The 27,556-nt window shown below is 52.3% G+C and overlaps 3 protein-coding genes across 10 annotated transcripts in view; all 3 read right to left on the bottom strand.

The window, feature by feature from the left end:
• LOC308189476 (uncharacterized protein) overlaps positions 1-1,776 on the bottom strand; it is a 31,948-nt gene extending 30,172 nt beyond the window's left edge. For 3 of the 4 annotated variants that reach the window (XM_080579518.1, XM_080579522.1, XM_080579523.1), the window contains exon 1: positions 1-329. The gene's annotated coding sequence lies outside the window, so the exon portion shown is untranslated. Of the gene's footprint in view, positions 330-449 lie in introns of those variants that run through there. The other variant, XM_080579519.1, reaches the window with a different exon arrangement.
• A 139-nt stretch (positions 1,777-1,915) lies between these two features.
• On the bottom strand, positions 1,916-7,452 carry IBA57 (iron-sulfur cluster assembly factor IBA57). The gene is made up of 3 exons (XM_080579529.1): positions 7,026-7,452; positions 5,345-5,691; positions 1,916-4,150 (listed from the first exon to the last, which is right to left on the bottom strand). The coding sequence occupies exons 1-3, from the start codon at positions 7,322-7,324 to the stop codon at positions 3,759-3,761; spliced, it is 1,038 nt and encodes a 345-aa protein (XP_080435655.1). The 5' UTR covers positions 7,325-7,452; the 3' UTR covers positions 1,916-3,758.
• Positions 7,453-10,073: 2,621 nt separating this feature from the next.
• GJC2 (gap junction protein gamma 2) overlaps positions 10,074-27,556 on the bottom strand; it is a 32,049-nt gene continuing 14,566 nt past the window's right edge. For 2 of the 5 annotated variants that reach the window (XM_080579525.1, XM_080579524.1), the window contains exon 4: positions 10,074-14,880. In XM_080579525.1, coding sequence (XP_080435651.1) covers positions 13,613-14,860 — 1,248 coding nt within the window. In that variant the 5' untranslated portion in view covers positions 14,861-14,880 and the 3' untranslated portion in view covers positions 10,074-13,612. Of the gene's footprint in view, positions 14,881-18,622; positions 20,304-26,282; positions 26,584-27,556 lie in introns of those variants that run through there. The other 3 variants (XM_080579527.1, XM_080579528.1, XM_080579526.1) reach the window with 3 other exon arrangements.

Below are 27,556 nucleotides of genomic sequence, written 5' to 3'. Positions count from 1 at the left end.
CCTGTTGGGGTTTCAATCGATAACCCTTGCTTGCTTCAGAGCTCCCTCCTGCTCCCCGTCAGGTCAGAAACATCACCCATTTGGGGTGCCAGCACCCCTCACAGCCCTTTAACTTCTGACAGATACCCAGCAGGGCACACGACAGACAAGAAAACCTGGTACTTTCACAGACAGTCCTTTATTTATTTACACCACCACAGGGGCTCCCCTCAGCTCTAAGGGAGCCCAACGACCCCACTGCAGTGACAGCACTGCTCCTCACAAGGAAAGAACCCCTTCCTCCCCTCACAACCCCCCTCAGCCCTACTGCCTGCCGCCATCTTGGCCCTTCTCCCCCTCCCTCACGGCCCGCCCCGGCCCGCCCCCCCCAGCCGTTGCTGCCACCGCCCACTGAAATGTTTTTTTTGTTTGTTTGTTGTTGTTGTTGTTGTTGTTTTCAGAAATTATACGTGCCCCTTTCTCCTGCTGCACACTGGTCCTGGATGCAGTCCCCGCTCCACCTCAGAAAGCCCAGAAACTTCTGCCAGGCAGGGCCACCGCGATTTTTAAATAGCCACAACAACGCCTTGTCCCATAGCTGCGTGTTTACAGATATAATCTGTTCTGGCTGACGTTTTTCAGCTATATTTAGTCTGAGACAAGCACCTGGTGTGGGATTCACCTCACCTAGCTTCTGGGGAGGTAAATACACGCAGCTGAGCTCGGTAACCCGGGGCAATGCTCATCCCCTGCTGGCAAAAGCACAAAAACCAGATGGCTTTGCACCATAAAAGCATGTTGTTTCCCTGCAAGGGGACTGTGTGAGCCACGCTCAGGTGTTTCAAGCTGTCTACACCTGGTTGGAAATTTCAGAGCAAGCAGTTTGATAAGGTTTTTGGCAACTGAGAGCAGTCTGCAGGGAGGTAATCCTCTAATATGTGGGCTGTGCCTAAATCCTGGCTAGGAAGGCATCAGATCACGCAGGCAGCAGCCCTCCAGTGATTTATTTCTCAGTTTTTCCTCATTCATACTGAAATTGCTCATTAAAAGTACCACTTTGACCCATTAGTTTATGCAGCTAACAGAAAGGTCAGTGGTTACTCTGTTTTTGACTAGCTTGTATTTGATAGCTTCTTCATTCAGCAATGGATCTTTGTGCCTCATTCAGTTCTACCTTAGCTGAATGTGATTTTCCTTACCGAAAATCAATAGTAGAGTAAATGCCACTGCAAATGCAAGCTCGTAGTTATAAAGCTGTGTTGCTGACCTTTCAGCCCAAGCTCACCCAGACAAAGCTCTTAGTGATGGAGCGGGCTGTGAGGGAGAATAAAAAGAGAAAAAAAAGAGGATGGTGGGCATGGGGGCTGCCCTCCCAACTTCTGCAACATCCCTTCTCACCTCCAGAAGTGGTCTAGTGCCTCTGAAAATCAGCCTGTGGGCATATTTTGTGCCTGCACATTTTCAGTCTGCAGTCTGAAAAATGCAGCAGTTGTCAACAGAAAAAAAGCCTTTCAAATACTTAAGAGAGAAAAAGAGGTATTGGGCACCAGAAAAGAGGTATTGGGCTTCCCCAGACAGAAGAAATGCGATGTTTATTCAGGCTGTTGGTATGGCAGTGCAATATAACTATTTTGAGAAGGCTTTGCACAGTGGGTGGCTGAGAGGAAAAGCTGCTTCTGTCAGACTGGCATAAACACAGGCAGCACAGTCTCTCCTTTGTCGCCTTCAGAGGATCCTGAAAGTGTGAAGCATTACAGTTTAATTTATTTTTCCAGCGCAGAGACTTTTTAACAATCTCAAACCCATCACAGTGTTTTAGGGCTGTGTTGAACATGTTTCTTGTCGGCAACCAGCCCTAACAACTCTTCTGTTGTATATCCTTGCACAAGCTAAACAACGGCTAGTGTCTCTCCCTCTAAGAGAAGTCGCATTTAAATTACTGATACAATAAACTTTTAATGAGATATTCCACAGATTCATTTCACAGCAAGCTTAATGAGCTTTAAGCAATATGAGCATTTTTTTCACAGATAAATTCCCTTCACAGTAATAGAACACACTTTGGACGGTTTTTTATTACAAATATGCATACAAGAGTGTTTTTAGTCACCTGCTAAACTCTCTCATCACCCCCTTCATCACCCATGGAAATACAAGACTGAACACGTAATGGATTTATTGTAATATAAAAATACATAGGGCTCCTATAAATTGCCACAGGTTGACAGGCACGGACCTGTCTGGCTTTGGGGCACAGGGAGACGGACACATCGATTGCAGAAGCAGGAACAAGCTTAAAGAAGAGCAGCAGGAGATAGAAAAAAGCAGCAAAGACACCCAGAAGTATTGGGCTGCTCTGAAAACCCAGAGGGGACTGTGGATGGAGAAAACCTCAGCTAGGGATGGCAGCAGGGTCTCACCCCAAACGGGCTTTTTGTATGAGGGACACAGCTCTTGGAAGAACAAGTGTGGTGACGAAGCAGCCAGAGAAATGAACATGGTGAAAATCCTGCCCCAAGCACCAGGCTAAGCACTAACCCCTGCCCCAGAGACTGCAGCTTACGCAGAGGGAAGAGCAAGGACCTCAGTGTGACGTGGGGGCACGCTGTCCCTTCACCAGCTGTGTTACCCCTGCTGAAGCCTTCAGGAAAGTTCAGAGGATTTTTCTACAAGATTGCGGGGCACGTGGTCTTAGTGTTTTTTGCATTTAATCACAACACCTTCACCTGGCATTACCTTCATTTGCAACTACACCAGCCTAACTGAAACACAGTGAGGAATCTTTCCTCCTATGTAACTGTGCACACATTCATGTACAAATTACAAAGTTGCCAAAAAATCCACCCCTCAACTGTTGTTGGCAACTCCATCAGTAACGCTGGAGGGAAGGTGCTTATAGTAATAGATTATTCAGCCAAGCACCAGTACACCAATACAATAGCCACTCCAGGGCATGCCCCAGCACACCTTATTTCCATAAAATATCACTTTCCTCTCTGAACAGTTGTTTGAGTGAGCAAAGCACGCGTGGCCAAGGTGAGCAACGGCACAGGAGCTCGGTGCAGGTTGCTCTGGCTGTGCTCCCTCTGCTGGCTATGAAGCGGGGAACAGGACAGGGATATTTTGAGAGCTTTCCCCCACTTCTCAATGTGGCGTGATGTATTAAAAGCAGATCTGAAAGGAGAAGTACAATTTATTCCTCTTCCTGAGCACAATTAGAAGTTAGAGTGGTGGAAAAAAAAATACCCACCCAATCAGCAAGTTTAATAAGAAGCTCAATGCAATGAGTGTTTTGCAATGAACACTTCAGCCTGAGTATAGCAACGATATATCCTATTCAAGGTAAGTGCAGCATGCTCCCCAGTGGAAAATTACAATACCACAGATTGGTAATTCTGAACACAAAACTTCAGTGCATAGAGTGGTGATACTCCTGCCCCATCACTCACTCTGGTCTCTCCATACGCACAGCACCCCGTGCAGAATACAACTTGATCGAGCAAGTGGTGGACTGAAGATTCAGCAGGAGTCCAAATAAACAAGGGGCACCCTCAGAGAAAGGTGTGCTGCCCTGTGTAAGGGTCTCTCCACAAAGCATTACAGTCAGCAGCACTTGCTGCTGGTTTGGGCTCCTGCTGTTCAAGCCCAATTTGAAGAATTCTGCTGACACACACCCTCACCAAACACCACAAACAACAGCTGAAGGCACAGTCACCTTCCCAAGCTTGTCACACAAAAATACTCTCAATAAGGCAAATGTGCAAGTGGCGGCTCCTCATTTATTTGCTAGCAGTTTTTGGCCACCACTCAGGGATACTTGCGGTGAGCTTCACCTTATCACCCGCTACGTTTAGGCAGAGTGGTTCGTTTATATTAGCCAGCCTCAGCAAAGCTATGCCGAGTTCATCTCCTCCAGCCCGGAACTTGCCAGCTGACTTTCCCGATTCAGTCAAGATCTCGGCACCCTCGGGAATGCTCTCCTGGGGAAGAGGAACTGAAAACTGCACTGGCACCAGACGTTTGCGAATGACACCCATGTGGTGGGTCCTGGCTGTTAACTCCTGTCCCACGTAGCAGCCTTTGGTAAAGCTGACGCCGTTCATGAAGGCCAGGTTGGATTCCAGCGGGAGGGCTACTCCAGGAGGGAGATCTTTCACACCTTCAGGAATTCCTAGGAAAGGAGTAAAACCAACATGTAAATAAAGTAACATGTTCAGTATTTTAGATTTCTGGAGTATGTTTCGTCTGTGTTATAAAATGAGAGGTGAGAAGAAGCAATGTAAAGGAATGAGCTTGCCAGTACTCCGGTCTGGGCCTTAATGAAACCACTAGCTGTAAATGTTCAGGGTTAGCAAAGATTATTCTAAAAGATAACAGGAAAAACTGCACTAAACCCTAGTCCTGTGAAGCTGAGCAACACAGACTCCCATACAAAGGCATCAACATACATTTAATGCTAATGGCAAAATTATCTTCTCCCACAGGTAGACCGTAACATCAATGAGTTATTTTCTTCAAAGCTAGCAAAAGTAACCCAGCCAACTGTCAAATGCTGTGTGAGTAGCTATGACTGCTTCTTTTGTGACCAGTGGCATGTTATTTTTTTTTTGAAGCAGTGCTGGGCCTGGCTTTTTGTAGTAGCAAGCAAGACTAGTGCTGGTATTTCTGGGAGGCAGCATACCGCCGTGGTCCAGCCCACTGTGACCCATTAACAGTTTGCTTTTCTGTACCAGACAGACACTCACGTTGTGATCGTTGTTTATTAGCAGATGACCATCATCCTTCTGTCTGCTAATTATTTTATTCCACTGTCTATGTGGACATAGTAAAATCAACGGGAGCTCTGCACAGGCACAGAGGTGTTCAAGACCAAACTCCTTCTCAAATCAAACATACACTCCTTGGCCTCCAAAATAACTGCAAATCCAGTCATACATTTCTAGGAAAGTATGTCAGGGTGTTTCCTTTTCCTTCCTTAGCAACAAGGAAAATATGTAGATTGTGCATAACTCTAAAATAATTAAAATGACTCAAACCACAGAAATTCCCCTCTAAGAAAATGAATAATCCCCGTTTTCTTTCGCTGACCCACAATCCCACGATTTTTGTAATGGGAAACTGGACTCAAATATTGATTCTGCCACAGGCCAGAATTGCAACTACTGGATCAGTCTTATCCTTAAATCAGCAAACAATTCCTGCCTTTATTAAAAAGTTAAACACACTGAGGCATTCCCCTGTAGCGTTTATAATTTATTCCACCGATCAATATCAGAGTGGACTCTGATAATAAGACCCTCATAATAAAGAAATTCATTTATCTAAAATCCAGTGACAGAGAGTGCAAAACAGGTATTGGCTTTACCTTGCTTATACCTGTGCCTGTGGTAATCCTGAATGCTCCCGATACGACTTCCAGGGATGACCTCTGTCAGATTTGCTCCTTTCTTTGTAACCAGTCTCCACCCCATGACTTCTGTCCTGGGGTCAGGAGTTAAAACCAGAGCCTGGTCTGCACATTGTGCGAGGGAACCAGCGATATCTCCAGCCTGCTCCCCAGGGAAGACGGCCCACAAAGAAAGGTCAAGGCAAGGGACGATGTTTACTTTCCTCCGGATCTTGTACAGTTTCAGATGTTTCTGTATGGCATCCAGCACGCTGCTGTCACACTCCAGCAGGATGTGTGGCTCTTCTTCTGGACTCTCGTGAAGCCTAAGAAAAGCAACACCTACAAGGTCAGGGAAGCAAACCCCCACGGCGGAGGAAGCAAACAGGCATTATTATCTTGAGCCTGGTCCGAATCCAGAGATCTGGGGAATGCTGCTGCTGCTGCCGCAGACAAGGACAGCACTCAGCACCCTGTAACAAAATAATCACAGAATGGTTGAGGTTGGAAGGGACCCGCAGAGATCATCCAGTCCAACCCCTCTACTCAAGCAGGGTCACCCCGAGCATATTTTTGACACGTATACTTTTCTCGTTCTCTTCCAGACCATAAGCAGTCCATCTTTTGGCCTTCATTTTTGTGCCTTTCATTACTAAGCGAGTGACCTGGGACAAACGGGATGTCCCAAAACAAACGGGACGAGCGAGTGACAAACGGGATGTTTAGGGGATTGGAACAGATGATCTTTCAAGGTCCCTTCCAATCCCTAACATTCTGTGATTCTGTGATGTTTATTCACTGGCTTACACATTTCCCCTCTCACACCTGGGTCAGGTGGCTATAAAGTGTAATTAGAGCTGGACATCCTGCTTGTGCTAATGACCCCATTAATGGCAGCGAGTGGAGAACCCAAACCCCTTGGACACCATCCAGACAGATCCTCAGACACCGGACCTGCTGGGAGGGCTGCTTTAAAAAGTCAGGTTATTGTAATTTTCTGTGGGATAATTCACAGAAATGACAGCCAGGGAGGAAAATCATACAGAGGAGCTGCTTTCGGTACTTTTTTGAATTTATAAAGACACGCACAAAGTTTCTTAGGGGCGGGTGTGTGACTGCCGCTGACAGGAATTATCATTTTATGATAGTGATAAAATAAAAAATATATAATTTTATGATAATAAAATAAAAATTATCGTTTTATAATCATGATAAAATAAAAACTAAAACTTTATGATGGTAAAATAAAATAAAATCATCATTTTGTAATAACGATAAAATAAATAATGATCTTTTTGTGGTAAAGATCACATTATGATGATAAAATAAAAAATATCATTTTTAATAAAGATAAGATAAAATAAAATAAATAATGATCTTTGTGGTAATGATCATTTTATGATGATAAAATTTAAAAAAATCATTTTTAATAATGATAAAATAAAATAATTGTCATGTTATGAGAATGATAAAATAAGATACATAATTATAATTTTATTCGAATTTTCACTTTATTAGAATTATGCCACCACACAGCAGGCCGCGCAGGCCGCGTGCCCCCGTTTCCATGGCAACAGCGCAGGCTCCAAGGCTCCCCCCCCGCCTCCCGGCAATGGTCTCGCCCATCTCCCCCCCCCCCACCCCCCTTGATTGGTCTCACCTGTAGAGGATGAGGTCGTAGAGGCAGCGGCCCTGCACGTTGAGCGCATGCGCGTAGAGCGCGCGCGGGAGGGGGGGCGCGGCGCCCTCCCCCGGCCCCGCCCCCGCCAGCCGCGTGACGTCATTGGTGAGCAGCCCCTGAAGGAAGATGGCGGCCTCGGCGCCCCGCACGCTCAGCAGCGCCCGGCCCGCCGGGAAGCACCAGGCGGCGGCGGCAGCCCCGGCCCCGGTCCCGGCCCCTCTCCCCCCTCCGCGCCCCCACAGCCGCCGCAGGCCGGGCAGGCCCGCCCTCACCAACATGGCGGCGGGGTAACGGGCTGTCAGGGCGGGCCGCCGCTTCCTCTTCCCGCCGCCGCCGCCATCTTGTGTGTGTCCGCCGGGCGCCACCTGCCGGCGGGGAGGGGCGGGGCACGCCCCCTGGTTGCAAGCCACGCCCCCTTCTTATAGACCACGCCCCCATGTGGCCACGCCCCATCCAGCTAGCCTAGCCCCGGGTAGACCTGGCCGCCCCAGCCTCTAGGGCCGCCTGGTCAACCCACCTAGCTGCGCGCCCACCCCGGTGGCGCTCCTTGGGGTGGCTCTCAGGGGACGGGTGGCTCTCAAGGGACTGGTACTGCCATGGTTCGTCAGCCTGGGGCTCGTCCCTCGGCTGGGGGTGCCTGTCGCTTGTGGTCACATCCCTCCTGCTGCCCTGGGCACGGGGGGCTCAGCTGTCCCCAAATAAATGCGATGGTCCCAAGGCGCAACCCACCAAACCCTAAAATACGGCTGATTGGGGCTGTTTTTTGGGGGAGCTGCACACATGGTGGCTGAGCCAGCTGGGGATGCAGAGGTGATGCCCATCGTTGTTTTTTTATTTTTATTTTTATTTTTTTATCCCTGCCAAGAGCGGCACATTTAGAGGTCTGGAAGAAGTTGCACATCTGGAAGCACAGCTGGGCTGAGTCCCCAGGGGTAACGGGCACTGTGGACCCACAGCCGGATCCAGCTTTGGCCCCATGGATGTGGCAGACATGGGGTGCCTCCGACCCACCCTCCAACTCCATCGTTCAGCACCCGATGAAGCTATGGTGCACCAGCGCCCCTCTCCAGCAGGACCCTCCTGCCTTTGTTCAGGAGGGCAATATTGCATGTGGCGGGTGCTCTCCTGTGAGATGAACAGGGTGAGACTGAGCACTGCCGTGTCCCTCACTGGGAACTGCATTTGAGGCAGTTTGCATCTGACCTGTGCTTCCAGAAGCATGTATGCATGGGCTTGTCTGGTCCTCTCCTCTCTGCCCTGAGACCCCCCCCCTCTCTGCTCAGCATCTGTGTGGAAAAACTAAGCCGGAGAGAAGGAGTCTGCGCCCTGCCCTCAGTGCACTTGGAATCACAGAAACGTGAAATAACAGAGCAGTTCAGGCTGGAAGGGACCTTAAAGATCATCCAGAGCCACCCCCCTGCCATGGGCAGGGCCCCCTGCCCCCAGCTCAGGCTGCCCCCAGCCCCATCCAGCCTGGCCTTGGGCACTGCCAGGGATGGGGCACCCACAGCTCCTGGGGGCAGCCTGCACCAGGGCCTCACCGCCCTCTGAGTGAAGGGTTTCGTCTTCATATCTAATCTAAATCTCCCCTCTTTTAGTTTAAAGCCAACCCCCCTTGTCCTGCCACTACTGCCGTGCCGATAGCGGCTGCCCCCTGGCCACCTGCCCGCAGCCCAGCACTGCTGCCGTGCACTCCTTTCCTCCGGCTTTTCCTCAGAGCACACAAGCTCCCGTCCGCAAACCCCCGTGAGATGCGATTGTTCAGCCCCAGCCCTGTGCACGTGCTAGTCCCCGAGCTGTGCATCCGGGGGGTCAGGGCACGGGAGGGAAACACAGCTTGCAGCTGGCCTGGGTGGCACAAAAAAACGCGAGACTTGTCTGAAAACAAAGGTAAAGCTGTCATTGTCATTTCCCCAGGGGGGAGCGACTGGCGGCTGGTGAGATGCTGTTGGCAGGACAGATGTGGAGCAGCTGATGAACAAGACGAGCCCTGTGATCTCAGGGGTGCTGGAAAGCCGCCGGCATTTCAGCCTGGCTTTCTAGAGAAACGAGAAAATACAAGACCGAGGCTGCCGCTGCCACTTCTCTCAGCAGCAGGAATTTGGAGATGGCCTGGGGAAGAGGGGTACTGCTGCTCCGCACACCTCACCCCTCGCTGATGCCACTCGCCCGCTGGGACAGGACAGGGCTGCCCCCAGGCTGGGTCCCGGAGGAATTGAGGTGAGAGATGAAGGCTGCTAGCGAGGGAATCTCGCCGCAGGGCCCAGTCCTGCAGCAGCACCAGGCTGAGGTCAGCACCCATGGGTGCTCGGCTTTGGTATCACCCCACAGCATGGGCGAATTCAGCCTGTTCCTGGTCTGAAGGACGCCTTGTTGTTTAGCAAGACTTTTTTTTCTTTCTTGCTTGCTTTGTGTAGCACTGCAAAGTGGGTGCCCTACAAGGTGCCTCTGACCACCGGCCATCCTCAAGGACGCCTCGCAGGGCCCCATTTCCCTTCATCTCCTGGGGAGAGCTGCTCCTGTTCTGCCGGAGGAGTCGTGGAGACAGCCCAGCTGCCAGAGGAACAGCAAAAAATGCACGTTTCCGCCCCAAATCCGTTTCCTGAAGACTCTTTGGATGGCAGTTGTGAGCGAACATGCCTGCCAGTTAATGGGAGGGGCGAAGAGCGAGGGCTTTCCGAAAAGCAGGCTTTCTCACAAGGGCTCTCCCAGCATTTGCTCGCCTTCGCTCCTGACTTCTCCCAGCCTCGGAAAAGTTTTCTCAGTTTTCAGGGTAGAGGCTTTTTCTAGGCGGTTTCAGCTCCACGCCTGAAGGAACTCCAGGCAGTGATTCATCAGAGAGACAACACATCCCAAACAACCCGAAGGTCAACTGCTTCTTAAGGCAAAAATATTTTGCGGTGATTTATAGCCGTATCTGGGAAAATAGAGGTCTTATATGGTTAAACCGGGCAAATGAGAGGTTGAGAAGAATGTCTTCTCATCAACATTCAGCCCCCTTCGCACGGAAACATGACACACTCTGCGTACTGTAACAAAACGTAAGTTTTATTCCATTTATTAGTAATGGATGTGGAATAGCCGGTTGAAGAGTCGGGCTGACGTATCTCTCCTTTGACCAGTGCTTCATATTCTAACTACAGCCCAGATGGAACGTTTACACTGAAAAATACTTAGAGATTCAACCTCATACTCAAAGGTTTTCTAGTACAAATACAGTTAGTACATTAAAAAAAAAAAAAAACGACAACAAAAAAATCCCAGAAACTTCATAACAGCACAGACTGGTTATGGCCTCGAGTTAAGTTCAAGTATTTCCCAGAGGAATGCGATGCAAGCAACAAGGTAATCTGGCTTTTACGTGGGACATTCCTGGCCCTGAATGGGAAGAACAGAAACGCGAGGGCGGGCGCTTTACCCGGCAAAGCTTAGCGAGAGTGTCAACGTTTACGATTAGTTCAGCTACAGAGCTAAACCCGTCCAGAGCGTGAACAAAATGACCGACCCGCAGGAAGAAAAGCAAAGCGTTAGTTATTCTACTGGCGTCTCCTCCGCGGCCGACGCTGCCAGTCGTCTACTTGAAATTCCTCCGGCTGCCGGTTGGGTTTGTGAGGGTTTTTTTTTCTTTTTTTTGCTTGTGGCTCTGCTTATTTTGCCTTCTTTGCCTTCTGCTCCCCAGACGGACACGGCGGAGGTGGGCTTGCTCCTCCTGCCCTGGAAGGAGCCGCTCAGTGCGCGCCGCTCGCGTTGCTGGTGGTGGCTCAGTGGAAGACACAACATCCTGAGGGCTTCAGGGGCCAAGCAGTGGAGGAGGAAAGGAGGAAGTGAGCAATATAATAATAATATTATTATAATAATAACCCTCTATGCGTGTCTGACTCAGAGTGAGAGGAGTCAACGGGGCCCCGCAGGACACCCTACGTCCCTCTCCAGCACCGAGCAGTCCTGCCGTGGACGTGCCTGTGTGCTCTGGTCCCTGTCAAAACTCTTGGAAAAAGAAATAGGGAAGCGAGATCGGCCCCCATACGCAAAGCCTTTGATGCAAGGGAAGGTTTCAAGCCCTAGAGATGAGCAGGGCTGGCTGGGAGGGCGGCCGAGCGAGCGGTTGCCCTGCCCGATGAGGAGCTGGTATCGATCCCCTGAGTGTCTGCCCCGGCTCCAGTACTCGTCAATATTGCAATTATCGACTCCCACTATGGAAAACAGTGTGTGCGTATTGCATGGGGCGGTGACACCAGCCAGGAGGAGGCTGCGGATCTGCTGCAGGACCAAGAGCGTCCAAACCCCACTCGGCGTGTTGGATCCGTGTTATGAAAATGAAAAATCAAATTAAATTAAAATTAAAAAAGAAAAAAAAAGAGAGACCATCTTCAGGCACCCCCAACCTTCTGCAGACCCAAAGGGAAGAAGCGTCTCTTCGTGTCTACCGAGCAGGGGAGAAGCCAGGGGTGGCAGCGGGGGGTTGGTGCTAGCCTTTGGGGATGCGTTCGATGCTGGCAAGTTGGCGAGATGATCTGTGCTCCTTTCCAGCACCATTGCTCTGAGCATCTCTGAACCTGCAGGTGTGGAAACGGATCTGTCGTGGGCTCCTGAGAGAGCCCCGGGACCTCACCGGGCTGTGCTCAGGCCACGTGGGGGGATTCCCTCGGTGAGGATTTCACATCAGTGTGTGGGACAGGTTGGTGTCTGCTGTAATCGCCAGGGGCAAATGTCCACCCAGAGCTCCTCTTGTGCTCTCCCTGTACCTTCAGGAGCTCACCCACCAGCACCCGGCCCCTCCAGCCGTGTGATATGTGTGTCCTACCACCGCGGCGTGAACTCTACAAGCCCTTCATGGAAAATTCATGGCACAAAGCATCCCTCCATGCGACCGGTGTGTGCTGCCGCCCGTTGCTGCTGTGAGGAGGCGCTGATCCTCCTCCTGGATGCATTTGGGCTTTGTCAAGGGGAAGATCTCCAGCAGCGAGAGCAGGCAGCGCTCCAGGCGTTTCACCAGTACCCTCAGCGGGACCAGGAACAAGCCTGAAACTGTTCCCCAAAACCACGCTGAATATTTGCAGCTGAATACCCTGTAGGATGTTTCTTTGCATCTTTTTGAACCTCCTTTTTTAGCTACCCCAAGGGCATTGCACAGCTCTGGTGCGGTGAACCCAGTGTTGATGGCCACGCTCAGGTCCCCAAGGGCTGGCCTGTGACAATTGGCACCCCTGAGGCTTTCAGAGACTGATCTCGGGGACAGGAGAAAGATGCCCATGAAGAAGGTACATTGATCCAGTGGATGAGAAATGCATGGGGACTTGTGTGCTGGCACAGCCGTGAGGGAGCAGCTCAGCAGGGGTGGTGCTGTGTTCAGAAAGGCTTTGCTTCCTTCACGTGAAGTATGACCTTGACCATGGTGGTGAATCAACAACTTGACTCTTGCAAGAGCATCTGCCAAGCCTCAAGCATCTCAGGGACATCCCAGCTCCCAGGATGAAACCATCCTGACGAAACACATCCAGCACGAGCTACCTCACCCTAAAACCAAGTGAAGCCAAAAGAAGCTGTCCATAAACTGGGGGAAAACTTCTTGCTGCTGGCCTGGGTCCTGCCCCCAGGGAAGCCGGAGCTGCTGGTGAGCCCCCCAGACAAGTGTGTGGAAACCTGCCCATGGCCCGGTGAGGCTGGAAGGCTGTAAAATTACCAGAGGGTTGATATTACATTTATATATCTCTCTCTATATCTATATTCACACACACATGTTCACGTGTCCATGTATATACGTATATGCACGCACACACACCACATACACGCGATGCATAGATCTGCTCTCTGCCACTAGTTAGAAGGGTTTGATTAAACAGAAAAACAAATCTGCCAGCACTGATCTTCCCACCTCTGCTCAAATTAGCAAACCAAGTAGTAGAAACCCTTTGCGATTTTGTTTTCCTGGTTGCATAAAGGCACTTTCTGATGATGTGGAGCAGCGGTTTGCTGCAAACACCGTAACCGCAGTGCTTCCCACCGCATCTGCAAGGGTGGTCAGTCGTAGTTGCTTGGTGTTTCAGCGCAGGGGACCAAAAGATGAAAGCCTTCGGTGCTGTGTTAGTGGTGCGGGTGCCGGGCCGTCGCTCGCAGCACACATCTCTGCCACCCTCAGCGATGCCTGAGGTCTGCAGGTTCAGGCAGGGCAGCACGTCGTCAAAGTTCATGCCACGGACTGGTTGTTTTCCCTTCCAACCGAGGGATCAGAAGTTAATTTTGATTAAGGGTATTTAGTAATTAAACACTGTATGACCTACAGCACTGCGTCCTCGCGCTGCCTGCTCGTGGCCGGTCCCGGTGGGATGCGGCGTTCGCTGTTGCTCGCTGGAGTTTCCCAGCTGGAGAACGAGTTGGGAAGAGGAAGGAAACGTCTTTTGTTAATGCACCGGAAGACAGCACTAAACTGGTCTGAATTTTCTCTCTTGACTTCTATATAAAAGTTGCGTCTGTGCCCTGTGAAATGAACTCAAGACAATACCGAAAACCAGAAACAAACCAAAACAAAAACCGCACTTACGCCGCCCTCTCTGCCATCAGACAAGCTATATCCATACAGATGTCTTTCCGTCTTTACTGCTGGAGCTCCCTTTCTCCAAGCAGGCCTTAGGTTTAGCGCTTTGTTTCTCCTGGGCGGTGTTGGCCCTGTTCTGCTCCACCACCGTGCCCCCTGAGGCGGGACTGCTGGTTCGAGAGGGCTGCGTGTTGGCCTGGGTGCTGCTGTAGCTCTGGAACGCTATGTCCAGCTGCTCCTGGGCCACTCGCAAGTGTTTGTGGAGGGTGGACAGGTCTGCCGGGATGTTCTCGTCCGGGCTGGTGCACTGCTGCTCCTGAGCGACGTTCGCCAGGTTCTGCTCGTGAGCCATCAGGCTGTTGGGGATCTTGGTGGACTTCTCTGATTTCACCACCAGGTTGTACTCGGGAGGGCAGGAGATGTTCTTCGGGTAGGCGTAGTTGTAGGGGGGCTGCCTAAAGCTGTTGATTTTCCGGTTGCGAATGGCGTCTCGGATGGTCCCGAACCCCAGGTGAAACATCTCACACATGTTCAGCAGTAAGCACAGGCAGCTCACGACGTACATCACCAGCAGAAAGATCGTCTTCTCTGTTGGCCGGGACACGAAGCAGTCCACGGTGTGAGGGCAGGGGAGTCTGTTGCAGACAAAATAAGCTTCTACCTCGAAACCGTAGAGCAAATACTGCCCTATCAAAAAGCAAACTTCAAACGAAGCCCTGGTAAGTAGCTGGAAGACGTAGATTTTCATCAGTCCTTCTTGCTGGATGCGCCTCCGCCCGTCGTGCTTTTGTTGCTCTTTGCTCTTGGGCTTGGCTTTGGCTTTCTCGTTGTCTGCCGTGTCGTCAGAGATCATGGGCTCCTCCTCGTCTGCCTCCATCGGGTCCTCCATGTTGCGCACCGCCTGCCAGTTCAGAGCAAACTGCTTCTTCTTCTTGAATCCCTTGAACTTCTTCTCCTCCTCCGCCGACCGGGCGATCCTGTGGATGGCGTAGCCCAGGTACATGACCGAAGGGGTGGATATCATGATGATCTGGAAGACCCAGAACCTGACGTGCGACAGCGGTGCGAAGGCATCGTAGCAGACGTTGTCGCAGCCAGGCTGCTTGGTGTTGCAGGTGAACTTGCTCTGCTCATCGGAGTAGATGGACTCTCCGCCGACCGCCGTCAAGACGATGCGGAAGACGATGAGCACGGTGAGCCAGACCTTCCCCACAAAGGTGGAGTGATTGTGAATCTCTTCTAGCAGGCGGGTTAGAAAGCTCCAGCTCATGTTGGTCATAAGGGCTACTCAGTTATAACCTGCAGGGGGAAGGAAGGAAGACAACAGAGCTGTAAATAAACACCCCAACATCCCAGCTACACTTTTTGTTGCCTGTTTCAAGACGTTGCGCAGCTGTAGGAAGGGCTTGGGTGACTAAAAATGAATGCAATGCACCACGGAGGCCACCTAGGTACCCAAAACATCCTTAACTTGTGATAGTCTTTTGCTTGCATGCCACGGGCTCGAGCGCCTGGGCTGAATGCGGGAGCAGGGGATGCTGAAATGTCTTTCATTAGCAAACCCAGAAAAATGCAAAGAATCAGCGAAAGAATGGGAATATTTATATTTACAGGCTGATGTCCCTTTCAAGTTCCGTTTGAAAAACAAAGCAAAACATGCCTAAATCAAATGCAGACTGTTTTAAAAATAAACCTTCAAAAGCTTGCAGGGAAAACCACGCATGTTTTAGAAGACCTGGACAGCTGGGCAGGAAGAAGAACTGTTTTGTGTTTAGCTCCATTTGTGGGAGTCAGGGGCTCAGCCCAAGCTCCTTGGGTTGCCCCAGGCATCATTAAAGGCAGGCGGTAATTGCACGGCTCATCCTTTCTGCACCCCTGCGTCCCTGCTGCGGATCACCCCCAGGCTCGGAGCCGTGCCCCTAATGTCAGGTGGTGAATTGGGCACCCATGAACACAGTCCCAGCCACAAAACGATGCCTAGGTGGGAGTGAAGACAGAGTGGGATGGTGGTGGATGACGGAGCCGAGTGCATGAGTGTGGGCACAAGCGGGTTGGTGTGGGGTGTGTGATGGCTCCGCAGGTGGAGAACCGAGCCTTCCCAAACCTCCCTGCTGCTCCACAGCCCTCATTTACGGGGGTAAATGTCCGGGAAGACAAATGAGGCCGCAAGACTTGAGCCTGGTCCTAACCCTTGGCACCGTTTTTGCACGGAGACACAAAATCCCCACCCTGAGGTTTTCAGGGGAGGCTTTGAACCCCCCTTAGCCACTCAGGCACGGGGTGGGAGCAGCTGCGAGCAGCAGCCGGCACACGAGCAAGCCACGAACGTGACTTGCTCTGTTCTCCACGTTTTGCCTTCCTGGAATGTTATTTTGCTCACGCTGCTTCTTAGGACGGGAGCCAAGCAGCTCTGGTTTGCTCAGCGCTCGCCTTCGCGCGGCCGGAGGCTCGAGATCCAGCTCAATTCTTCCACTGTCGAGGGCTCTCGAGAGCCGGCAGATGGAATTTTCTAACCCTGCTATTTCTAGATCAAACAAAACCCCTGTGAACCCAAACTCCCAGGTCTTCACACACCAGGCTGGGACCGCGGGAGCGCTGCAGATGGTGCTGGGGGCTGTAATTCCTGTCCTGCAGCTGGAGAAACCGGGGCAGGGAGCAGGGAAAGAGCTCGGCCCAGCCAGCAGGGCTGGGGAAGGTCTCCTCTCTGCCCTCAGCTTACCTGGAGAAGCACTACAGCCCTCAATGCTACTGGGACCAGAAATCCTCATCTCCTGCCCCAAAAGTGACGCCTCAGACCTGATGGTCAGTCCAGAAACGCTGCCACAAAAACAACAGCTCAGCCACTGCAGAAGAACGTGGAAAGTGACCCCACAGAGCTCTTCTTTCTTTATTGAAGAATTTGGGTTTAGCATTATGTTATTTATCTGGGGTGAGGCAGGAAACCGTCCCCTTTGAGCACCTTTTGCTTCTTTTAGACCCGCTGGACCCACTTTAAGGTGTTTTCAGCCCTCCCTCTGCGTTGTGCCCCTGATCTATTAGGGCAGGATGGGGCCTCGGCCAATTTGTAGGATTAATCCCAGCGCTCAGCCAAGCTCCAGCTGACAGGGGGTAGGAAGGGAAGGCACCAAGGTGCCGATTGCCCACTGTGGGACATGGTGCCTCCACCTCTGGAGCACCCCTGTCCAGCTGAGGCAAGTCTGGGGCCTGCACGGAGCACACGGGGCCCCAGCCCCTTGGTCCCCATGTCGGTGCTCAGCCACCGTCTGCTTCCCCAATTAGCTGTGAGCCCCAAATTGGGCTTGTTTGAAAACATGGACTTCAAATGTCCCGTAGAGCAGTTCGTTTGTCAGCTCGGTGCTCGCCTGAGGCGGGCCCTGGGGGCAATTCAGCATTTTGCAAGGGTCGCTCAGGGACTGGGGAGACCTCACAGCGGCCTGCCAGGGCCTGAAGGGGCTGCGGGACAGCTGGGGACGGACTCTGTGTAGGGATAGGACAAGGGGAATGGCCTTAAATGAAAAGAGGGTAGATTTAGATTAGATATTAGGAAGAAATTCTTCACTCATATTGAGGTGAGGCCCTGGCCCAGGCTGCCCCCAGGAGCTGTGGGTGCCCCATCCCTGGCAGTGCCCAAGGCCAGGCTGGATGGGGCTGGGGGCAGCCTGGGCTGGGGGCAGGGGGCCCTGCCCATGGCACAGGTTGGAACTGGGTGATTTTTAAGGTCCCTTCCAACCCAAACCGTGCCGTGGTTCTGTGACACCATCCACACAGACTGGAGTCACCTCCCAGCAGCAGTTTGGCTGGAGCAGCGAGGGCCTGCCCCAGGTAATGATGGATTTTGGAGCAAATACTCCACTTTGGATCCTAATTATAATAATCCTATTAGTCAGGATTGTTAACAAAGCACCCACTGACTCCTCTGGGAGGCATTTTTCAGGAAGGAGCACCCCACCACGTTGGCATAAAAACATTCACAGCCCCCCTGCGTCAGGGAGAGAGGCCGTGAACCAGCAGAACTGGCAGGCTGGGGCTTTGAGGAGGCGCGCAGAGGATGCCAGCTACAGGCAGAGCTGTCGGTGCTGTCCTGGACCCTCAGAAACATCTGCGGAAATCAGCTCCTGCAGCCCCTGGACCCGGGGGAAATGAGGGCAGAAACCCTCCTAGGGCCAGCTTGGTTCTGCTTCCCGTGCTCGGCCTGCGACGTGCCAGCCGGGAAGGCAACGCTGTGGGATTTCCATGCCTTTAGCTGTGGGGAGAGAGTATTATGCTAACATTTTAAAACCAATTCTAACACAAACAAGCTTCTGAGGGAGGATTCATTCACTTTTGCTGATGGGGAGGACAGTAACAGGCCAGGACTATGTCTCAGCTCCGCACGCTGCTGGCTATCGAAGCCCAAGAACTGGATTTTTGCATCTGTGTGCTGCAGCCCTCATTCCTCCGCTGAGTGCAGAGGGCAGGCAGCCGAGCCCCTGGGGAAGGGGTGCACGGGTCTGCAGCAGGTAGACGGTTGGGATTTGTTGGCTTTTGTAGCCCTATTATCTGCTACAGATATCCCCTGAGAGGACCTCCCATCCCTCCGGCTCGGAAATCCATTCATTCACAGCCATCCGCCTGCACGCTTCTCCAGCCCTGCTGCCGTGCATGGGGTGCACATCAGGCACACGGTGCACAGAGAGCGGCTGGACCTCTCTGCCCGGCAGCAGCGTTTTAGGATAGTGACAATTTTAGCCAGGAATTAGCTGCTGGCTCCACGTTCCCACCGCGGTTACTTCCCCAAATCCACTGACCCCTCTGTGCAATCGCAGGCACGACTGTTGGAACTGGGAAAACTTTAAAAGCCGAGGGTAAACTAAGCAGAACGGGGAGAAAAAAAAAATAAGTAAAAGAATAATGGAAGAAAAAATGAATAATAGAAGAAGAAAAAAAGAATAATAGATGAAAAAAAAAGAAGAAAATCCGTGCTCGCTGGACGTCCTTCCTTTCCGCTCGCTTCCCACCCAGTTGTTTAAACTGAAGGGAAAACAATGGGAAACGTACTCACAGAGACATGGTGCTTCTTGCGGCGGCTTGCCCTCCTCTGTCGGCATTCCTGCGCCTTGCCCTAGATAAACTCCTGCCGCCGCCACCGCTGCGGTCAAGCCATGCCCCGGCCGTTGGAAACCGGAGCTCCGGGGATGAATTTAAGGCACTGCAGACCCCGCCTCTGGGGCAGCCCCGCTCCCACCGCAACCTCCTGCTTCCACACCTCGCCGGGTCTCCCCAAGCCTTGGGAGAAGGTGGAATCTATATCCCGGAGGGGGGAAGGAGGCATGGGTTTTAAATCCAAACAAGCCGCCGGGTCTGGTTTTAGGAACGCTGCCTGGAATTTTGCTGCCGAGCTCTCGAGCCGGCTGGAAGTAAATTAATAGCATCAGCTAGTGGCGCTGGTAACAGATTTGTAAGACAGAGAGCATGACTAATAGGGAACATGTGGAAAATGCATTTTGGCAAAAGTTTCTCGGGGAGAGAGCTGGTGGAAAAAAAAAAAAAAAAGAGAGTAAGAAAGAAGCAAGGCTCAGCAGCGAGGAAAGGCAGTGTGAAGGTCCTGCGTTGGTGTTCCTCGAGGCGAGGCTTTCTCTGAAAGACGTGGTGCTCCCTCGGAGCACCTGGATGGGGGCAGAGGGTAGAAAAAGGATGGGGAAGGGCTTTGGGATACACATTCTGGCTTTCTGGCTTCTTTGCAGGAGGAAAAAGAAATAAGAAGCGTGGGAATGCGCATGAAGCCTAAGGAAAGTGGAGAAGAAACCCTCCCTCCTGGTGGTCCGGGGGCACCTCTCGTCCGTGCTCTGCCCATGGGGAGTCGTTGGCACCGGTGGGATCGGCGCTGGGGCTCCAGGTAGCTGCTGGGTGAAAGCAGAGGGTGGAGGCAGAAAGTCTCCCCGGGAGGAGAAGGAAGCAGCAGCCAGCAAGTCACGAAAAGGATCTGACTCAGCCTTTGAGGGGAGAAAGCGCGGGAGGAGGCACATTTTGATCGAGGGGAATCACATTAGAGAACATATGCCTTTTTGGGAACTTTTATCCCAGTAAGGTCCTGACAAAGCAGGGTATTTGTTACAGATTTCCAAAATCATTTCATTTAATTAATCGGTCAGTTAATTCATTGTTCAGAAGTAGCCATCCCTGGTAGGTCAGGTGGAAAAATCCTTATATTCGGGAAAGTTAGATGTAGGGCTGAACATACCCTTGAGGGGTGGCTGCCACTCTAGGGGTAGACAGGTCCAGGGAGGGATTTTGGGGGGAGTGAGTCCCTAAAGAGGTTAAATGGTCATGACCCCGGCTTCATGCTTCAACTTAAGTGCTTAGCACGCCTACAAAGCTTGCACTCTCAAAGGACTTAGGGTGATACGGAGCTGGTTCCTGAGACCACCAGGGCTGGAGATCTCCTCCAGCAATGCCCCGACCTCCCTGGACCATCGGGACCCCACGGAGAAGGAGAAAAATCTCATGTTAGCCCTGAGAACATCTCAGGGCTGGGTCTGGCCTCCAGCAGGCTGGAGGGACAGGGCCCTTCACGTCTGGGGACAACGTGGTGGGGACACCTGGTGGGCACCTCCACAGGGGCCACCGCGTGGTCCCTGGGAGCCTTCTCCCATCCGGCTTCCAGCGCATTTCACACCAGCGACCTCTGAAGGACCGTGAGACCCAGCAGACCTGAGGGATGGCCACCAAAACCTCATTCCCACCACGGAGCGTGGCAAGACTTCCACCAGCCCCAGCGGGTGCAGGACGGAGCCGCGGAGAAGTATTATTAGTTCTTTAAAAATAACCAGCTGAGAACAACTTCCAGGCTCTGCAGGAGCGCAGGCAGCGGCTGGGAGATAAAAGGCAGCTCGGCACCGTCCCAGTCCCGTGGGTCCCGCAGCCTCTCCAGACCCTCTGCTTTCAAACCGTGCGGGTTATTTATACACACAGCAGTCTCTTCTGGTGGACGTCTTCTCGGGGTGGCTGTTTTTCGGGCGAGCAGGGCACTGGCTGCTCCAGCAGCTCCAGCAGCCGCCTGCACTGGTGGGGATCGAGTGGTTCCCATCTCCCCGAACCAAAGCATCACCTGGGGAAGGAGGCAGAGGGCTGGAGGCTGAGCGTTTTCTCCTGCGTGCTTTAGTTTGGTTTTCACCGTCCGAGCAGGTTGCATGCATGCCAAAACCTTCGCTGCGTGTAGCCAGGGTAATAGCAGAGGACGGCAGGGATATGCGCACTTATAAACAGCTTGTGTTTTCTTCCTCCCAAGGCAGGCACTGGAGACCAAACAGAGCTTTTCTAGCCATAAATAAATGTTAGAGGCTAAAGCAGCAACAGGCACCTTCTCACTCTCTGTGCAGCGTCCCGTGTCCTGGCTCCATTTGGTGCTTGGCACCAAACAAGAAACAACGGTGGGGATGGAGGGGAGTGGATGTAACGCAGGCTTGAGCACTTTTGGCTGCTGGGAGCCACCTCTCCAGCCAGGCATTGGTCTGGATGTGTTTCTCTCGGATGTCCCATTAAAATGAGTAACTGCTCCCACTAATTACAGTAATATCTGGTGCTGCATCTCCCTGCCTGCAGTGGTGAGCGGCAGCCATAGGTAGGCAGCCTGGCCCCAAGTCTCCGAAGCTCTGTACTGCATTGCACGGGGTTCCTTTTCTTATCTAATTTCCACCTTTTGGTTTTTCATTTGATCTGTTTCATAACAATGCAAAATGAAGAAAAGCGCCTTTGTTCAGATAACAGGCCTGCTCTTTAAAACAAGACCCAGGAAGCAACGTCACCGTGTTGAGACAAATTTTACAAAACTTAGAGAGAAAAAAGGGATAAGCACCACAGCGTTACTGGTGAGTGGTGGTGAGAGCCACTGAAAGACGGGCTGTGCAAGCAGAGGTGACGCTTTAAAACATTGCAGCTAAACAGGAAAAAAAAAAAAAAAAAAAAGAGGCAGGTTTTGATTTCGTTAGTGCTTCTGGTTTGTCTGGACTGCTATTTGCAGCCCCGTGCCTTGAGCAGAGCACCGCGGTTCCAGAAACAGCTTTCAGCGGGGATTTTTGTCAGATGTAAACATGCTTCAGGGAAGGGCAACCTCCCTCGTCGGTGCTTCCTCCCGTCTCTGATTCCCTTCTTCCTGCCATTAGCCTCCTTTTCTGCTCCTCCCGGAGCGGGGCACTGGTGGGGGAGGAGGATGAAGAGGAGGAGGATGAAGAGGAGGAAGAGAAGAACAAGGAGGACGAGGACGAGGAGGCAGAGGACTGCCTCACACCTGCTGCTGGCTTCACATCCAGCCCAGGTCACAAGAGCTTGCATTTCCTCAAACACCACCTCCAGAAATCCCCCTGGTCTTGTCCTCAAAATTATGAGACTCAGAGAATTTCTACTCGCTTTCGTTTTTTTTTCTTTTTATTTTTTTCCCCACCACCAGTGATTAATAACCGACTTTGCCATTTATGTCCTATTTCCCATGCAAAATGGACTTTACGGGCTCATTTTGGACCTAGAACCACAGCACGGTTTAGGCTGCAAGGGACCTTACAGACCACCCCGATCCTCGGCTGTGCAAACTTCCCTCCTGCATCCAGAGCTTTGGGCGTCCTCCAAGGCTTGGGAGTAAGCAGGACTCACGTCGTAGGGACTCAGCCAAAACCTCAAAACAGTCTTACCACAAAATTTACAGGCGGGGTAAAACGTTATGGCAGTGTCTGTTGCTAAAATCTGCTCCATCACAAATCTCTGCGTGGACTTTTCAGAACTATGGTGAGGCGTAAAGAAGGGATGTTAAGCCAGAGAGCAGAGGCCTCTACCCGTTCATCATCGGGCTCGGTTTTTGGTGATTTTGCTCCCAGCTCTTCTTGTTGGATCAACCCGAGAAGGTTTCGGTCTGGATCAGGACATTGTGGCAGGTCTCTGCCTCTTTCAAGGACCAAATCAAGAAAAAAAAAACAGCCCATGGGGATGTTGGCTGGGTAACGTAAGGGTAACCTTGAAAACAAGGTGGAAGCTGCTTTATTTAATGCACTCAGAAAATATAAACTCTAGCTCTCAACTGCCACTGAATTTGGACCACGCTTTGGCCTCAGTCAGCCCAGAAGATAGGTCAGAAAACAGAATTCCTGTTAAATTTGGTTTGGTTGGTAATTGGAGGAAAAAGCCAGATGTTAGCAGGATGAATAATGTTTCTGCTGAAAAGCGGTGAAACGTTTCCCTGGGATTTCACTGAATCATAACTGCGGAAAGGTAAAAGCACTTCACTTTGAAAATGACAAGAAAAATCCAATAAAGGAAAATAACAATAAGATTTAAATCACAAAGCACAAAAGCCCAGAGGAAGCATTTAAGCCTGGGCTGAAGCGCAGAAGCGATTTATTCCAGCCCTTCCCAGCTGAAATTTTCGCTGTGATGGACACATTCCTGAGATAAATTTCGATGTTGACAAAACCACTTTTTTTTTTTTTTTGGTCTGTCAGGAACATTTCGGTTAAGTTTTCAAGGCCGATGTACCAAGAGGTGGCAAGAAAGGTACCGTGATGGGGACCTGTGGGGACGCTGCTTGGTGAATATCCTTTATAGGATATTTTTCTGCGTCTGTTCTTGCTCCAAAGCAAGCAGACCAAAGGCGGAGATCTGCCTCAACAGCCAGAGGTCCCTGCAAAGGCCAAATCGAGCAATTATTCCTTTTATTTGCTTCCCTTTCCTGAAGTAGCTGGAGAAGCGAAGAGGAAAAGGGGCCGTTTCCAACCCCACCCCGTGTGCCGGGGCAGTACCTGGTGCCGGCGCTGGCCCACGTCTCTCCCACCAACCCACCGCGGCACATAACAGGAAGCAATAAACTTCCCAGCCGGCGTTCCCAGCGCTGGCTGGCCGACGGCATGGCCCTGTGAAGCCCCGCCAGGGTGGGCTCGTTGGAGACCTTCCTGAACTTGCAGGAAAAAAAAAAAAAATTCAAAAAATCCATCAAAATCAGAGGAAGTGGATCCCCGGGCAACAATGGATGTGCAAAAGTTCGCGGCGCATCACCTCCGCCTGTCCTCGCCCCCGTGGTCGTTCCTCCTTTAGCGGTTCACTGAGCAGAGGCGCATCAAGAGGAAAAAGGCCAAGGTGCACGGGAAAGATGAGGGAACGCTGGAAAAAGTCAAGCTGCACTGAAAACGGACACATTTTTGGCTGTTCCAGAAGGGTTTTGTTTCCCCTAACACCTGTCAACGGGCAGAGGTGGTGTGTTAGAGAGGAGCTTGGAAGAGCCCCAGGAAAAGGGAGGAGGAAGGTGGGGAGCAAAAACACAGGTGGGTTGCTGACGTTGAGAGTTTGCCTGTTTTTGTAGGAGTTCCAACAAGAAGGAGGGCGTCACCTCCATCACCACGTGCCTCCTCTGTCAGATGTCCGCCTGCCCAAACCACAGCGCAGGAGGGAGGATGGCTCTGAAGATGGGATTTGGTGGAGATTTCTTAACCCCCGAGTGCAGGAGAAGCCCAGAATGACCTGATCCAAAGTTATCTTTGCCTCTTCAACACCCCGAAAGTAACTGTGATTTGCCAACCAAGGTATTGAGGATTAGAGGAGCTGTACCACAGCCCTGGTGAGGACAGGGACTTGCAGAGAGCAAGTCCCCACGAAGCTGTGTGGGAATGGGACCCGTGGGGGATCCAGCTCAGCTACGTGAGCCAGGTCCATGCCCTACGTGTGGTCACACCTTCATCCAACCTGGTCTACAGGCCGCCGGCAGCAAGCCAGGTGCCTGCCCTGTCCCTCCGGGAAGGCCTCAGGCCTTAGTGCCTTCAGCAGCAGTGTGGCTGAAGCCCCCGTGGGGTGGTTTGGAAGAGCTGCCGTGCTTGTGAGCAGGTGGAAAGTCTTTCTGGTGTGGTGTGGCACCTGCTCGGGGTGCTGAGACCTGCTCCAAAACCAGTGGTGGCCTCCTAAACCCAGCAGCTCCATGAGCGGCCTGCTTGGAGGAGCTGAGGTGGAGCTCAAGAGCCCACGCTTGTAGGGTGAACCAAAACCATGTCTGAATGGGACACGTGTGTCCATGACACCAAATCTCTCAGACAAGGCACTGGAGCCTCTGTTTCCCAACCCCCTGGCTTTGGAGGAGCCTCCCACTTGCCAGGCCAGGCAGAACCACAACGGCGTTGTGCAAGTGGGGAAAAGGGTGGGGGATGGCTGCCAGACCGTCCCTCCCCCCGACAAACCTATCCCTGCTGCCTCCCCGGATAAACGCCACACAAAATGTCCTCCCAAGGCTTTCCACACCTGGAAGGGCTCGGACCTGGAGTGGTTACCAACCGAGGGATCTCGGCAAGGCCACGGGGGCTGGGGAGGAATGGATGGCACCATCCCCTCCAGAGGAGCAGGGACCCCCCCCCCGGCATCCTCCACACATACAAATCCATCATCAACTACGTAAGGAGACTGAAGACAACGAAGCGAAGGGCAAAGCAAAAGTGCCAGACACCTGGACGCGACTTTGTGATGTTTTTCCATCACTAATAAGATTTGAAGATAGTTAAAAGGGAAGAGAGTGAGAGACTGGAACATGATAAATGAGGAAACAAACGGGTTGGACATGCTCCTGCCAGCTGTTCTTAGATAACAGACAGCAAAGAAAATACAGAAAAAAAAGGAAACATTATTACTACAAGTGCTTTCCTACCCTGCTGGCCGGGGTCCCAGCGTGACCGGGGCAGGTTTCTACTCTGCTGACTGAGATTTACAGTCACCCCAGTATCACCAGTAAATATTTAAATGTCCGCCTAGATAATTATACACAGAGATGTTTAAACAGTTGTGTCTACGTGCCAAAAAGAGGAATAGAAGAGAGAAATGCCCGGAGAAGTGCCCGGTGCTGGGCAAGCTGTCCGGTTCCTGCCCTGGGAGCCCCAGGGCATCATGAAGGACGGGCAGTGTGATCCAAAGGAGAGCGCAGGCTGGGCAGGATGGGAGCCTTCCTGGATGTCTGAGAGGTTGGCAGTCCCTGCATGAGGGATCACATCAAAATTTGCGTCTGGATGCCACTGGGTCCCCCATGCCAAGGGGGCAGGCCCTGCGGCCTCAGGCTGGCATCCAGGTGGGAACGGAGCTGGCCCCATCTGGGCCGTGCTGGTGCCTGAAGCACACTTTGGCACCAAGGAGACCTTCAGAGCCAGAGGTCCGAGCCTTGGGCACCCACCTGCCTGTCTGCTGCATGGGACAGTTATCCAAACCAGTGCCACCAGATCTTACACCAGCACCGCCAAACCCTACACCAGCACCTCCAAACTGTACATCAGTACCACCAACCCCCACATCACCTCCGACAAACCCTACACCAGCACCACCAAACCCTACATCAGCACCACCAAGCCCTACACCACCACCACCAAACCCTACATCAGTACCACCAAACCCTACACCACCACCACCACCAAACCCTACATCAGCACCACCAAACCCTACACCACCTCCACCAAGCCCTACACCAGCACCACCAAGCCCTACACCAGCACCTCCAAACCCTACACCAGCACCACCAAGCCCTACACCACCACCACCAAACCCTACATCAGTACCACCAAGCCCTACACCAGCACCACCAAGCCCTACATCAGCACCACCAAGCCCTACACCAGCACCACCAAACCCTACAGCACCCCACACGGTGATGTCCCCAGGTTGGTTTGCTATGGCCCCCTCCTACCCCACGCGCAGGGCTAAGGCAGACACCCCACCTTGCTGCCTACCGAAGGACGGACCACGCTGCTGGGACGTCTTCACCCCACGTGGTGCCCGCAGGGAAGCAGCCAGCTGTGGCCAGAGGCTCTCAGAGGATCCTCATGAGATGGCACCTTCCTCACTGCAGCATTGCCCTCGTGGGCACAGGACCCCGGTAGGAGAGCGTAAATCTCTTAGGGGATTAAAATAATCCTTAACGAAGATGTGGGGCCGTGCGGGTGGTCGGTCCCGAGGTGGGGGCTCGCTGCCCCTGGGGAAGCCAGCAGCGGGTTGTGCTCCACGCTCCCGCTCTGCTTTGCAACAGGTTGCTCGTGGGGAGGGAGCAGCTATAAAAAGGCGGAGAGAAGAAAGGGCGATATCGGATCCAGCTGTGAAAACAAAGATTAAAACCCTCTGAGCCTACGACCTCCCTTGGCCAACGCGAGGAAAAGAAACGCGCCAACGCTAATTCCTCTGTCCGCGTCCGTCCAACAGGCATTTTTTCATGAATGAGCAGGTCGAGGCGGAAGGGGAGGAGGGGGAGATGCGGGAGGAGGAGGGGGACAGCCCTTCCTCACATTTGGCACAGGAGAACCTTGGCATCTGGCAGAGGCAGGGACGCGGGGCTGAGCCAACGCCGCTCCGGTGCTCGGGGCTGGGCCAGGTGGGAAGCCAAATGAGGTTTTCTTCTCTCTTTGCTGATACAACACCCTCCTGGAGGTGGGAATCTTCCCAAGAGAGCACCAGGTGCATGGTGCAGGTTTGGTAGAGCAATGAGCAGCTGACACCAAACCCTGCACCACTCGCTGGGCTGCAGAGGGGCCCATGGTACCCACGGCATCGCTGGGGTGGGCACGGGGGCCAAACACCCCCCTGCCGGGTACTTGGCTGGTCCCCAAGCAGGTTTTCTCCACTGCAAGGCTGAGATGGGACGTGGAGGATGCTACAGTCACTATTTAATCATCAATAACACTGAAATCCCCCGTGACATTCACCAAGCCCCTTCCTGGGCTCCTAGTCTCGTGCTCACATTTCTTTTCTTCGAAGCTCGCTGCCCAGACCCTGCTCAGCCTCCTCTGCCGATTTCAACATTGCTTAAAGAGTGAAACGACGTGGAAAATACAAAGGAAAGAGAGTAAAAAAGGAAAAAAAAAAAACCACGATCCTCCTCCACTGTGTGATAAACAGCTCTTAGAAATGCCAGGCCAGGGTATCAGTTACACCCACAGGAGGCTATTGGGACGCTGTTTGCTGCTGGCTGAGCGAGGTTTGTCATCTTCAACAGGGCTCC

This window comes from Anser brachyrhynchus (assembly GCF_964034855.1).
Source record: "Anser brachyrhynchus genome assembly, chromosome: 2".
NCBI lineage: Eukaryota > Metazoa > Chordata > Aves > Anseriformes > Anatidae > Anser > Anser brachyrhynchus.
This window is presented reverse-complemented; position numbering and strand designations above follow the sequence as displayed.

Bases quoted from the DNA above. Each gene is read 5' to 3' on its own strand.
- IBA57 (XM_080579529.1), bottom strand. From the start codon at position 7,324: ATGTTGGTGAGGGCGGGCCTGCCCGGCCTGCGGCGGCTGTGGGGGCGC. The intron at 5,692-7,025 runs GTGAGACCAATC...TGCTTTTCTTAG, and splicing joins TACGACCTCATCCTCTACAG to GCTTCACGAGAGTCCAGAAG. The intron at 4,151-5,344 runs GTAAAGCCAATA...CTCCTTTCCTAG, and splicing joins CAGGCACAGGTATAAGCAAG to GAATTCCTGAAGGTGTGAAA.